The sequence below is a fragment of the Saimiri boliviensis genome, chromosome 5 (assembly GCF_048565385.1).
Source record: "Saimiri boliviensis isolate mSaiBol1 chromosome 5, mSaiBol1.pri, whole genome shotgun sequence".
Taxonomy (NCBI): Eukaryota; Metazoa; Chordata; class Mammalia; order Primates; family Cebidae; genus Saimiri; species Saimiri boliviensis.
Genome location: NC_133453.1, coordinates 30,521,842 through 30,535,946, shown reverse-complemented (window position 1 = coordinate 30,535,946; position 14,105 = coordinate 30,521,842). Strand labels below are relative to the sequence as shown.

At 39.0% G+C, this 14,105-nt stretch overlaps 1 protein-coding gene across 3 annotated transcripts in view; it reads right to left on the bottom strand.

Annotated features, from left to right (window-relative positions):
- LANCL1 (LanC like glutathione S-transferase 1) overlaps window positions 1-14,105 on the bottom strand; it is a 46,385-nt gene that overhangs the window by 18,150 nt on the left and 14,130 nt on the right. For all 3 annotated transcript variants that reach the window (XM_003925585.3, XM_003925584.4, XM_010336369.3), the window contains one exon: window positions 957-1,164. In XM_003925585.3, coding sequence (XP_003925634.1) covers window positions 957-1,164 — 208 coding nt within the window. The remainder of the gene's footprint in view (window positions 1-956; window positions 1,165-14,105) is intronic.

Sequence of the window (14,105 nt, the reverse complement as noted above, 5' to 3'; positions counted from 1 at the left end):
AGTTACAATAAGAAAATATCACAGTATGGGAAAAAATTGAGAGGGAAGGGAGAATATGCGCATGCATGCATGCGCACGTGCACACACACACACACACCCCCCTAAAGGATAGGGGTATAAATGATTCCTTCTTTGAATATAGCATAATCATATCTTAAAAAATCCAAAAAGCCCATTGTTGAAATATAGAGTTGTTGAAATATACATCACACATAAGATTAGCCAAGGGATCCTCGACGAAGTAAATTGGTGATGGCAGTAATTTATAAAAAATTTATAAATTCTAACAGTAATTTATAAAAAAAGAATAGTGGGAATCAAACACCATGATGAACTCAGGGATGGTCACTGGTTAAAATACTGCTGGAGTGTTAGCATGTGCAGTGCAGAGTTGCATGGCAGCCAGTGTTCTTAGAATTCCGAAAGAGTGCTTAATAAACTCTGATAAGGCAAAAATTATACTCAATTAGTACAAACATTTAATAACTCTTCACAATTCACCAGTTCTAGAGGACCACCATAATTTATACCAAAAATGAAAACCGGGATGTGCATGTCATTACTGCTAAGAAAGACAGTTTTGAATCAGTTTGCGGTCCCTTAGAAGGACTCTTCCAGCCAACCTGTAGGAAGTGAACTGCATTTCCTTGAATTACTGATCTGGGACAGCACCTTGGATCAGTAATCATGTTTAGGCTTTTGCTCTCGTTTACATTATTGAACTGATGTTTAATCTGGAACATGACAATGTCTTGTATCTTGCAATAAAATAGGTATTATAATCATTGTTCCTTAACTATAACACAGGAATAATGAGAATTGATCAAATGACAACAGTAAGATATATGTGCTAAGAGAAAAGTAAACTCACTAGAATGTTCTTTTGTTAATTAACACATGCAGAATTAATGCACAATGATATCTAGATAATAATCCTCATATAGAAACACGATTACCGTGTGATGCAATCTTCTGCCTGCTTCTCATTGTTCATCTTGTGATACAGCACAGCGGCCACTGCCAGGGGGCCTGCATCCCCGCAAAGGAAGGTGATGGAACGCTTGGTTAAGCAGTTCAGACTTTGCTTTACATAGCTATGTGCCATCTGTAGGTAGGCAGAATCTCCAAATACATCATAAAGATGTAAGTAAAGCACGGCAATACCTGAAAAACAAAAAGAAAACAATGTAAAGATGAGGAAAGGGCAGTTATTATTTTGGCATGTTGTCTACTCAGCAGTGTTGATTTTTGATAACCTATAGCAAATATACTAATGATCTGGAAGTTTGGGTGACTTTAATTCTAGGCTTAGCTCTATTACTAGGCAACTCTAAGAACGAGCATAAGCCAATCACTTACTTGTCCTCAGTTTCCTCATCATGACAACTCTTAAATAATAAGGTCTCTAAGGCTCTGGCCAATAAAGAGACACACAGCCTATTAATCTTTGTTGTACTCTATTATGTTAATGTACTCTTTTTGATGGGTAAATAATGTGTCAATTAAACTAGGGTTTCAAATAAATGTTACCTATTTAACCAATAATTATTTAATTAATAAATAAGAAATGTATTGTTGTGAACTAAAGACATTCAAATAATAGGGAATGAAAACTTCAATTTCTTTTTACGTAAAAGATTTTTGTTTTTTTAGCGAAAAGGTAGTTAGTGCAACCAAATTCCCTACCCAGTATTCTTCCAGGTAGGGATTATGAGGAAGTTATTTTATAGTTGAGAAAATATATTCAATCCCTCCATTTTTTTTCTCTGTTGAGGACCCAGCTTCTTTGGTAACTGTAATGTAAAAGCCACCAATGACTTCTGCCTTGGGCTTTACTCAATCTGTTTCTTATCCTACTCTTGAAGTCCGCAACATGTAATAGAGGCACTGTCTGCATGCCCTTATTTCAAATGCTTGTCACAGTGGAAAGAGCCTTCCCTCTGAAGCCAACTGGTCTCAGTGCAGACTAAAAAGATGTGGAGTAAGAAGCCTGCCTGCCTGCAGCATTTCCAGAAACCCACTTTTCCCCTTAAAATACATTTTCCATCTCATTTGCCATTTTAGAAGACACAGAGCCTCTGTTTAAATTTAAATTAATAGAGCCAATCTTTTCACGGATTTCAATGCAGTAAAAATGCTGTCTACAAAATTACTTTCCACTGTACTGAGGAAAATTTTTAATTTAGATAGTTTTCTCATTTTGCATGGGTAATCTCCAAAGCTTTGTGCTACAGACAATTCAATTTCACATGTATATTAAGGCCAAATTTTCATTTCCTGCCAAAGTTAATAACCTTGACTGCTCTTTCAAAGTGGCTTGGTGTTAGTAATTCTACAAGCTGATGATCAGATGCACCAACGCCTAAGGTTTGTAGACAAGTGTACAAAACCTCGCATGTAGGTAAGAAAAAAAAAAAATCTCCTTTTCACAAATGATCAATGTCAAGAGCTTCTTCTAAAATCAGGTCCTTAATAGGCTTCATCTCCATCCATATCACACATCTGCAGGTGATCCATTTAAACTGTTACCCTTTCATTTTGCCCTCCTATTCCCATTGCTGCCGAACTCTCCTAATTAAGTTATGTAAGCACCAAAGCCAGATAATGACATGATGGAGATCTGAGAAAATAAAAAGTGATTAAATACAAGCCCAGTGATTGTTTTCCTTTTCAAACCTTTGTCTCTCATTAGCAACAATTCCTCTTGGCTTAACTATTTAACAAACAAAACCTATTAAGGCTTGCAATTGTAAGGTTTGGTGTATTTCTCATGAAAAAGAGGTAATCATTTCTTAAGTCTCACAAGAGTACATCTGGATAAAAACTTTATCATCGGCAGAGAATTATCTTTCTAGTTTCTGGGATTCCACAACTTCATGTTCCAGTTCTCCCCTACTTCTCATCTGGGCCTCTGGGTCTGTGGATTTTGATAACAATCTTCTGCAAATGATGGTTTCCTGTGTCTACATTCCCTGTCACAGAACATCCATGCAGGAAAAGGACTGCTGCCAATTAGAAAAAGTTTCCTGTACATGCTTATTATAAATCAGCCCAGGTCAGGAAAATAAGACAAAATGCATTAAGTCACAGACATTTAGTATTTTAGTATTTTTTATACCCCATGTGTCCTAATAATAGGGAAAAAGGGGGAACTGCTTGTGGCCAAAGGTCTTAAACCTGATCCTCAACCCTTGACAATAACCATGCATATACAACCAATTCTGAATAAATACCAAAGACTCCAAGCTGGATGGCAAGGTGGGAAATAAAAACACACTTCAAGGGCTTTGAAAATTCACCCAGTCCTAATACACATTCATGGATCTGGCTTCAGTCAGTGCCTTAAGAAATGCCTTCAAAATGCAATGTTTATCAAAATATTCATGGAAAAAAATTATATGGTACTGAAAGACTTAATGCAAAACACCAGTCCTCTGATTCACTCTGTTCCTGGCTCCCAGAGGCAACCATTTTCAACAGTTTTAGCCATTTTCTCTAGTATCTGCCTCTGTATTTCTTATGCTTATGTGCTGTCTGTTGAATTTTCTATGTCAGATATTTCATACTCATTAGCTCTTGTGATGGAGACTCCTAAGTGGTCTCTGTGCGACCCGCAGAGACCCTTCCCAAAGCAAATGAGAGCGAGGAGTTGTTAAGCCGAGTCCAGGTTTATTGGGGTTTGCGGGCAACTCGAGCGGGAGAGGGAAGAGCTGCACCCAGCAGCTGCCGGAGAGGGTTTTTATAGGGGCGGCGGCCTGTTTAGGCAAGGTGTTGTGAAGTGATTGGTGGCGGTTGGGCATGGGCGAAGGGGGAGTATTGTGGAGTGCAGGGATTGGCTTAGCTTTGGCGGGCTAAGGTGGGGAGTACAGGTGAGGTGTTATGGAGTGATTGGTGGAGGTTAAACAAAGAAGAAGGAAGAGCCATGTGGCAAGAGGGGATGGGCTTCGGAGGCGGTCCGCTGGATGTGGGTCCCGGGCATGGGGAATGGGCCCTTTCTACCTAACAGTCTCCCAAATGTATCTCGCCTTTCTCTCAACAATAAAGCCCTGGATTTTAGCTGGGCACAGGTTGCCGAGAACAATCTTCTTCACAGCTGGGTATGGCTAGGTGACGAAGTTCTGAACAACAGGATGCAGTGGGAGTACAGGAGGCAACTTTGGAAAATGTTCTTGAAAGGAAGGCACTGGCCATTTATTTCCTTTTCTACTTTCTTCCTGGCTGGAATGCAGATGTGATGGCGCAGCTGAAGCAGCCATCTTAGACCATGAGTTGGAAGGTCTGTGGTGAGGGTGGTAAAACTTCAAAGATCAAAGCTGCCTAGATCCTGGAGGACTGTGAAGCTGCCACACCGGTCCATGGATTGCCTACTTACAAGAGCAAAATAAACTTCTGCTTTGTTAAAGCCACTGTTATTTTAGATGTACTGCCAAGTGCTGGTAAGCCTAATCCTAAAGAAGACAGCTCTTCTCAAACCTAGAGAGGCAGGCAGAAGCTAGGTTATATAGGATCTGGCAGGCCAGTTAGGATTTGGAGTTTCACTTGAAATGTACCCATTTTAAGCAAGGAAAGAATATACTTAGATTTGTTTTGTTAGAAGTTCACCATAACTGCACTGTAAGGTTTGCAAGTGAGTGTAAGAAACAGTGGATGCAGGAGGAGCAGTTAGACGGATGCTTCAGGAGTAGGAAAGAGACTTCAGGTGGGTTGTGCAATACAGATGTAGTCATAATGAACTGGAAAGATACCTGTCTAGTAGGTAAAATCAAAGAACCTGGTGGGGGATGATGGAGGAGATGCCAAAATGCTTCCAAATGTCTAACTTTAACAGCTAGATGGGCAATGGTGCCCTCCACTGAGGTGGCAAACTCCTCTGTTGGAGAACCAGGTTTGGGAGGAAAGAGTACAGTCGTATTCATATCCATTAATAAATTTATCCCCAAATATGATTCTATTCACCGAAGGACACTTAATGAGAAAAAACAAAAAACAAAAACCAAAAAACATTTCTACTGACTTCTAACCTAACAGCCAAAACTGTTCGAGTTTTGACAAAGAATGAGGTATGGAGTGTCAGCTTTTTATCACAGAATATGCATCTACTTTAAAATTTGACAAAAGCCATTTTTAGCCAAGTGCATTGTGAGGCTTAAATTTGAGTATCAGATTACATTTCCTTTTGTGCTGTCTGCTTAGCAAACAGTAGAATGATGGAGATATGCTTTCTTCCTTTCATCTTCTCTTCTAGACCAGAAAAAACTTGAATGAGATTTAAATTTTGATTGCATATAATTGTAAAAATCTGCTCTAAACTGATCTAGAGTTTAGAATTATTTTATATTTAATAAATGGTGTTGCTGAATGTCACATTCATAAGTATATTATTCTGGACATCCACATGCAGAAGAATAAAATTTGAACCTTATTTCACAGTATACATTAAAGTCAACTCAAAATGGACTAAAGACTTAGACTTAAGACCAGAAACTATAAAACTACTAGAAGAAAATATAGACAAAAACCTACATATCCAGATGTATAGTACTTTGAATTACTACTCCTGCAATCTGTCTGGTTCATCTGGAAGTCCAGTGTCCAGTACGATGGCCTCTAACTACAAATGTCTATAAAAATGTAAGTTAATTAAAAGTAAATACAATTTAAAATTCAATTTCTTAGTCACACTAGCCACATTTCTAATGTTCAGTAGCCACATGTGGCTAGTGGCTGTCACAGTGGACTACAAAGTAATGACACTTCCATCACTGCAGAACATTCCAAGGATAGCACTGCTCTGAAGACCAGGAATCGATGTCATTCTTTACAAGAAGTTCAGGAAGTCTGGCTGGCACTGCCTTTCAGTTTACCCTAAGAATTTCTTGGTTTTGAAATACTGATAACTAATTTATTTGAAAAAATAAAAAAAATGCCTGTGAGAACAAAATAAAATTCTGTTGTAATAGGAATCAGTCCTGGCTTCAGCATGGAAGCTATGAACTAGATTTTTCTTTCTTTTCTTTTCTTTTACCCTGGGATGGGAGGGTAAATTATTTAGGGACACTTCTAAATCTGCAATTTCCTTACTCAGCAACTTATGCCAACTAGTACTATAAATACAGCCAGCTGTTGAGAAGTAATTAATACTAAGCCTTTGAATTTCTGAGGGATCATTAGTCCTATTCATTTTCACCAATCAAGGCCCTGCTGTATCTCCAAATGCCTATGGAGATGATAAAAATCTCCATAGATATATGGAGATTTATCTCAAAATACTTTTCAGTTATTTTGCTTTCTACAGATTATTCCTCAACGTTTTTCATTTGTTTTACAACCAGCTTACAGTGATGTATAAGCTTTGTGCCACAGTACTTTAGCTCTGCAAGGCATTTTCTTGCAGTTCAAGGGCATTTAAAGACTTCCTTCATGTAATCTAGTAGGGGAAATCATGTTCAGATTTTAGATCTACAAGGTTCACTAGAGATGCTTAACTAATACTCATTAGTTCAGAATGATATGGAGACAGAAACTTCCTAAAGGAGGGGCAGTTGGGTATTCCAATCTAAGTTGAAATACATTTTTCCCTACTTGAAACTTTAAAGGCTCATCAGTAATTATGTTTTCTTCTTTTTCAGATTTATGGAAAAATAAGCAGTGAAAGTTTTCTCTGACTGAAAGTCTGAGTACCTGTCTTTCTATATCAGGTTGATAATTTCTGATATGTTCTTTTGTAACTGTTTCTCAATTTTCTGCTGAATGTTGAGCATGTGCATTTCCATTTCTTCAACAAAATCACATTTGTCTTTAGAGCACTGTTGTTACTGTGCACAGTACTCTCCCCATGCGTGCACCATGAACAATCCACTGAGAAGGACATCTGCCCAGCTGTCTGACTGAAGCTGAGCATTGTGGGCTGTGGCTTTCAAATACTCCAGTGCTTTTACAGGTCATGTAGGGAGGAAACTAGTCATGACTCCACATCTTTATTTTAATAATATTTCCCCAAAAAAATACGTTAAAAAGAGAACAAAGAGGGCAAATAAGCACTCTGAAGATGTGTCTTCTTTTCTTTTGTTCTTTATTTCAGAGCTGACTGTCCAACAGGAAAACAGATTAAAAAACAAAACAAAACCAAAAACAGGGAAACATTGTTCCCTTTTCCTTCCTGCGGTGCCCAGCAGCCCACCAACTATGAATTGGACACTGTGCTAAGTGCTGACGTTACTGGAATGAAAATGACAAATAGCCTTCTTGATATTGGCTGTAAAAGTCAAATCATTTAGATATATCTTCTTTTCTATCTTTTTTTTTTTTTTTTCTGATCTGTATCACACTCTCATACTACTCTGGTTCACTCAGTCCCACTGTGGTGTTTAACCTCTACAATTGCATTTCTCTATCTAGTGGCCATTGTGAAGTGTTCTAATGAACCCAGTGTAAATCCGTGCCTGTGGCTCTTTCTACTTGTCCTAACAGCTCTGGCTGGGTGGGATACGTGCATCTAATGAAGGTGAAGGACACTTGGTCAGGGCTCAAATTAGACAATGAAATGCTGGCTCTGATGAAGAGCTACTTACAAGGAGATCAAATTGCAAAGATAAGACACCCGGCCAGAGTGACTCCTTTGAAGTAAGTCTGGTGTCAGCAGTAACTAACACCCACATGCTAAATCTGAAGCTCAACAGCTATATGTTTGGTAGATCAGAGGAACAGCATCTTGAAACACAATGATGACCTGCATTCAGAGGGCAATTTAATATTACTCTAGGGATTATGTTACATATCCTCTTATTTAAAATGTTATCTAATATTTGAAAAGAGGAAATACATGCCAATCTTAGCCTCATTAACTTCCTGAGTCGGTTACAGAAGACTAGGTCATGTCTTTCAGAAGTAAAGTCCCTAGAGTCCTGTGTATATATATATTTTTAAGTGTGAACTGATCATCATTGTCCCTAAAAATCATTATAGTTAAGAGTGGGTAAAAAAAATGAAATTAAATAAGGGCTAGCACTTTCCCTGTTTCTTAAAGACACTAGTGAAATCAGCCATCCCTTGGGTTTACTCTTCTACTATGTTATCCGTAAGGGAAGCAATCTTTTTGAGTAAATGTTTATTTCTAACACAAGAACACTTTATCTGCTCATTTAATCCTTTATAATTCCTTACCAGTGTTTTATGGTTTCCATTTTATAAAGCACTTTAAAAAATGTTCTTCCACCTAGAACCTACAGTCTACCTGGATCAAAACCAAGACTAGCTCCATGGCAGGTAGCATTATGTTCTCTGGTGAGTACCCAGAGATCTCTGGGCATCACTGGGAACCAATCAGTAGCTGACCACTCAGTGGATTAGATCTTAATGGGCACCCAGGCTTGCCATTTTTCTACACTGTCTGCTGCTATGTGTAGAGTCATATACAACAATTCTTAATGGAGTTCCTAAATAACCAAAATATGTCCCCTGCTACACAAGCCATGAGCATACACTATAAAGAATTTCTGTAAGTCTACTGGGAAAAGATTAAGGCTAAAAATGAACAACTCAATGCTTATTACAGGCATATCTCATACATCAAAATCATGATGCATTAAGCTTCCATGTACTAAATTTTACAAAGGAGGATTTTGGTGAAAAGAACTGAGGCTGTTCATTCAAAATATCACTTATTAACAGCTGCAAGAGCTATGTAATGATTTCAGACTATGGATAATAATTCACTTGAGAAGATCTTTAAGCCTTTTCAAACACAAGCAATTAGGAGGAAAAGCTTCTGTCTTGGCCCAATTAATTTTCTATCCTGAAACCATGCTGAATATATTCATACAGGATTAGGAAGGGGAAAAACACCTTTTATATAAGAACACTGGAGATTTTTTTCATTTTTCAAGCTGCAAATGACCATAGTCTTCTCATGGTTTATTTTACATCCAATCCTAAATAACTCTTTAAATAGTAATACTCTTGCCTGTCTAATAAGGCTTGTTTCCTTCTTACTTTCCAAATTCCTTTCATGCTTTATCAGGACTTACTCTGACTCTTACTTCTTTTAATAAAACCCTTAAATCTGAAAAGTCATTAGCCATTTCTATGAACTTTGTATGGCATGAGTATCATATTGTCATTGTTCAAACTACTACGCCTTACAGCTTATAAACCTTCTTCACTTATAAAGCGAATAAACTCAAATGTAGAGGCTGAGAGTAAACACATACATACACACATGCTCACAGGGTAAAGAGCAGGACTCAAGAGCCAGGCTTGTTTGGGTTGAACTTGAACGTTGTCACTAGCTGTATAACTTAGAATCAAGTACCCAGTCTTGCTTTGCTTCATTTTCCTCATCTGTAAAATGGGGATATGAAGGGTATTCTGGCCATAAAGGATTTTTGTTTTTTTAGACAGAGTCTCCCTTTGTTGCTCAGGCTAGAGTGTAGTGGCACAACCTTGGCTCACTGCAATCTCCACCTTCCAGGTTCAAGCAATTCTCCTGCCTCAACCTCCTGAGTAGCTGGAATTACAAGTGCCTGCCACCACGCCCAGCAACATGAAGGTTTTTTGAGGTTTTGATTAGTGAATTAATGCAACACACTTAAAGTGGTGCCTGGCATACAACATTAGTTATTGGTGTAGTGCATGCACCCTGTCTTGTCATTCAAATGTTAATTGCAGTAACATTTTATCAACAGGAAGAGTGTTTTAATCTTTACTCCTGTCCTTCAAAAGTCAAATGATCATGAAATTACATATTGATGATCTTTATTCCCTTGGGAACCAACATTCATTTGATATATTTTATTATTAAATTCTTTTTTTGAACATTATAGAAGTAATTTGTTAAGTCTAAATTATGGTCTGAAAAATTGATTAATCATAACATCTCATTCCTGAATGAGCATGAGAGAGACCACAGGGATTGATGATAATAACTGCCTCATTTGACAATATGAGACAGCTGCAGGGTTTTAAAAATTCTTCCCTCCTTTCTTTCCCAGGGTCAGGGCATTTTTATCTCTGTTGTGAATAAAAAAGGTAAAAGTCAGGGATATAGCTTGTAAAACTGCACTATGACAACCCACAGGTATAAATAACATAGGTTTCAGTGGAAATGACGTTTGAATTCTATTAAAAGTTCACATTAGGGAGGTCAACCCAAGGTGGCTGAATAGATACAACTCCAGCGCACAACACCCAGCGAGAGAGATGCAGAAATCTAGAGATCTCCTAGCTCCAATCAAGGTACCAGGTGCATTTCAACTGGTCTGGTCCGACAGTGAGCAAAGCCCACTCAGGTCAGACCAAGGCGGGGAGGGGTGCCGCTTCACCCAGAAAGTGCATCTGACCTGGAGTGCCCCTCTGGCACTCCAGTCCAGATACAGCGCTTCCCCCAAAGCCTCAGCAATACACAGATCAGGGAATCTTCCAGTCAAGCACTGGGAATTACAAGCGAGGAACTGAATACCAATCCAGGATGGTGTCCTGGACTGGCACACAGACATAAACAGACGCATAAGCCCAAAAAGCAGCAGAGAAAACCTGAGGACTGAGATATTGCCCCCTCCAGCTGCCTGGAGAGAGAGGGAGCTGAGAGAGGGAGCTGTAAGCGGGAGCAGCTAGGCGGGCCCTTACTCCATGACTGGAGAGAGAGGAAGCTGAAAAGGGGAGATGGCTGGGTGCTGCTGGGCGGGCCCCTACTCTCCCCCACAAACTCCAGAGGGCTGAAGCTCTGACTCTAGCGGGTTGAGCAGCCAGTGCCACAGTCTGAGCTGAACCCTAAATGATCCAGCCCAGTGGAGGAAGGGCACAACCCACCATTAGAGGGGTGGGACGGGGCTACATGTTTTAACAAAAAAACACAGGAAGCCTACATAGCAAAGGGACAGTGTTCCTGACAACCCAGTAACGCCTACAGGTCAGCGGAAGCGGCAGGCCTACTCTCCAAGTGTAAACAAAAAGACACAGGAAGCTTCCCTAGTAATCTGAAAGAGTCCCTGGAAACCCAGTAGCGCCCCCACAGGCAGACAAGCGACCTCATCAAGCAGCACTCTGACAACATAGCCAGGTAAACCCACAAAGATGGGAAAAAACCAGTGCAAAAAAGATGAAACCATCAAAGACCAGAACACCTCTTCTCCTTCAAGGGATCACAACTCCTCAACAACACAGGATCATCACATCATGACTGAGAAGGAGTGTGACAAATTGACAGAAACAGGCTTCAGAAGGTGGATAATAATAAACTTTTCTGAGCTAAAGGAACATGTTCTAACTCAATGCAGAGAAACCAAAACCCTTAAAAAAAGGTTAGACGCAATGCTAACTAGAATAACCGGCTTAGAGAAGAACATAAATGACTTGATGGAATTGAAAAACACAGCACGAGAACTATGTGAAGCAAACACAAGTTTTAATAGCCAATCCATTAAGCAGAAGAAAGAATATCAGAGATTGAAGATCAATTCAATGAGATAAAAAGAGAAGACAAGACAAAAAAAAAAGAGTGAAAAAATATGAACAAAGCCTCCAAGAAATATGGGATTATGTGAAAAGACCTAATCTATGCTTAATCGATGTACCTGAATATGATGTGGAGAATGAATCCAAGCTGGAAAACATGCTCCAGGATATTATCCAGGAGAACTTCCCAAGCCTATCAAGGCAGTCCAAATTTCAAATTTAAGAAATGCAGAGAACTCCACAAAGATACTCCTCAAGAAGAGCAACCTCAAGAAGGCACATAATCGTCAGATTCACCAGGGTTGAAATGAAGGAAAAATGCTAAGGGCAGCCAGAGAGAAAGGTCAGGTCACACATAGAGGGAAGCCAAACAGACTCACAGCAGATCTCTAGGTAGAAACCCTACTAGCCAGAAGAGAGTGGGAGCCCATATTCAACATCCTTAAAGAAAAGAACTTTCAACCCAGAATCTCATACCCAGCCAAACTAAGTTTCGTTAAGTGAAGGAGAAATAAAATCCTTTGCAGACAAGCAATTACTGAGACATTTTGTCACCACCAGACCTGCCCTACAAGAGCTCCTGAAACACTAAGCACAGAAAGGAACAAGTACCAGTTGCTGCAAAAGCAAACCAGTGGGCAAAGACCAAAAATGCGATGAAGAAAATGAATCAACTAATGGGAAAGAAAACCAGCCACTAAAAAAATGGCAGGATCAAATTCACATATAAGAATATTAACATTGAATGTAAATGGCCCAAATGCCCCAATCAAAAGACACAGACTGGCAAACTGGATAAAAAGTCAAAACCCATCAGTGTGCTGTATTCAGGAAACCCATCTCACATGCAAAGACACATGCAGACTCAAAATAAAGGGATGGAAGAACATTTACCAAGCAAATGGAGAACAAAAAAAAAGCAGAGGTTGCAATCCTAGTCCCTGATAAAAGGGACTTCAAACCAACAAAGATCAAAAGAGACAAAGAAGGACACTACATAATCATAAAAGGATCAATCCAAAAAGAAGAGCTAACTATCCTAAATATATACACACCCAACACAGGAGCACCCAGATACATAACACAAGTTCTTAATGACCTAAAACGAGATTTAGACTCCCACACGATAATAGTGGGAGACTTCAACCCTCCACTGTCAATATTAGACAGATCAATGAGACAGAATTAATCCTTATTAAGAAAATTAACAAGGATATCCAGGACTTGAACGCAGAGCTGGACGAAGCGGATCTAATAGACATATACAGAACACTCCACCCCAAATTCATAGAATATACATTTTTCTCAGCACCGCACTGCACTTACTCTAAAACTGACCACATCATTGGAAGCAAATCACTCCTCAGCAAATGCAAAAGAACGGAAATCATTAACAGTGTATCAGACCACAGCACAATCAGACTAGAACTCAGGATTAAGAAACACACTCAAACCCACAAAACCACTTGGAAACTGAACAACTTGCTTCTGAGAGTCAACTGGATAAACAATGAAATGAAGGCAGAAATAAAGACGTTCTTCGAAACCAATCAGAATGGAGACACAACTTACCAGAATCTCTGGGACACCTTTAAAGCAGTGTTGAGAGGAAAATTTATAGCAATAAATGCCCACATGAGAAACAAGGAAAGATCTAAAATTGACACCCTATCATCAAAATTGAAAGAGCTAGAGGAGGAAGATCAAAAAAACTCAAAAGCTAGCAGAAGACAAGAAATAACTAACATCAGAGCTGAACTGAAGGAGATAGAGACACAAAAAAACTCTTCAAAAAATCAATATATCCAGAAGCTGGTTTTTTGAAAAAATCAACACAATAGACAGACTGCTAGCCAGATTAATAAAAAAGAAAAGGGAGATGAATCAAATAGATGCAATAAAAAATAAAGGGGATATCACGACTGATCCCACAGAAATACAAACTACCATCAGATATTACTACAAACAGCTCTACTCACATAAACCAGTAAGCCGGGAAGAAATGGATAAATTCCTAGACACTTGTACTTTACCAAGACTAAACCAGGAGGAAGGTGAAACCCTGAATAGACCAATAACAAGGGCTGAAGTAGAGGCAGCAATCAATAGCCTACCAATAAAAAAAAGTCCAGGTCCAGATGGGTTCACAGCTGAATTCTACCAGATGTACAAAGAGGAGCTGGTTCTATTCCTTCTGAAACTATATCAAATAATACAAAAGGAGGGACTCCTCCCTAACTCATTTTATGAGACCAACATCATCCTGATGCCGAAACCAGGCAGAGACTCCACTAAAAAAGAAAACTTCAGGCCAATATCCATGATGAACATAGATGCAAAAATCTTCAATAAAATTCTGGCAAACAGACTGCAACAGCACATCAAGAAGCTTATCCATCACAATCAAGTAGGTTTCATCCTGGGGATGCAAGTCTGGTTCAACATACCGCAAATCCATAAATGTAATCCATCACATAAATGGAACCAAAGACAAAAACCACAGGATTATCGCAATAGATGCAGAGAAGACCTTCGACAAAATTCATCAGCCCTTCATGCTAAAAAACTCTAAATAAACTAAGTATTGATGGAACGTATCATAAAATGATAAAAGCTATATATGACAAACCTACAGCCAATATACTGAATGGGCA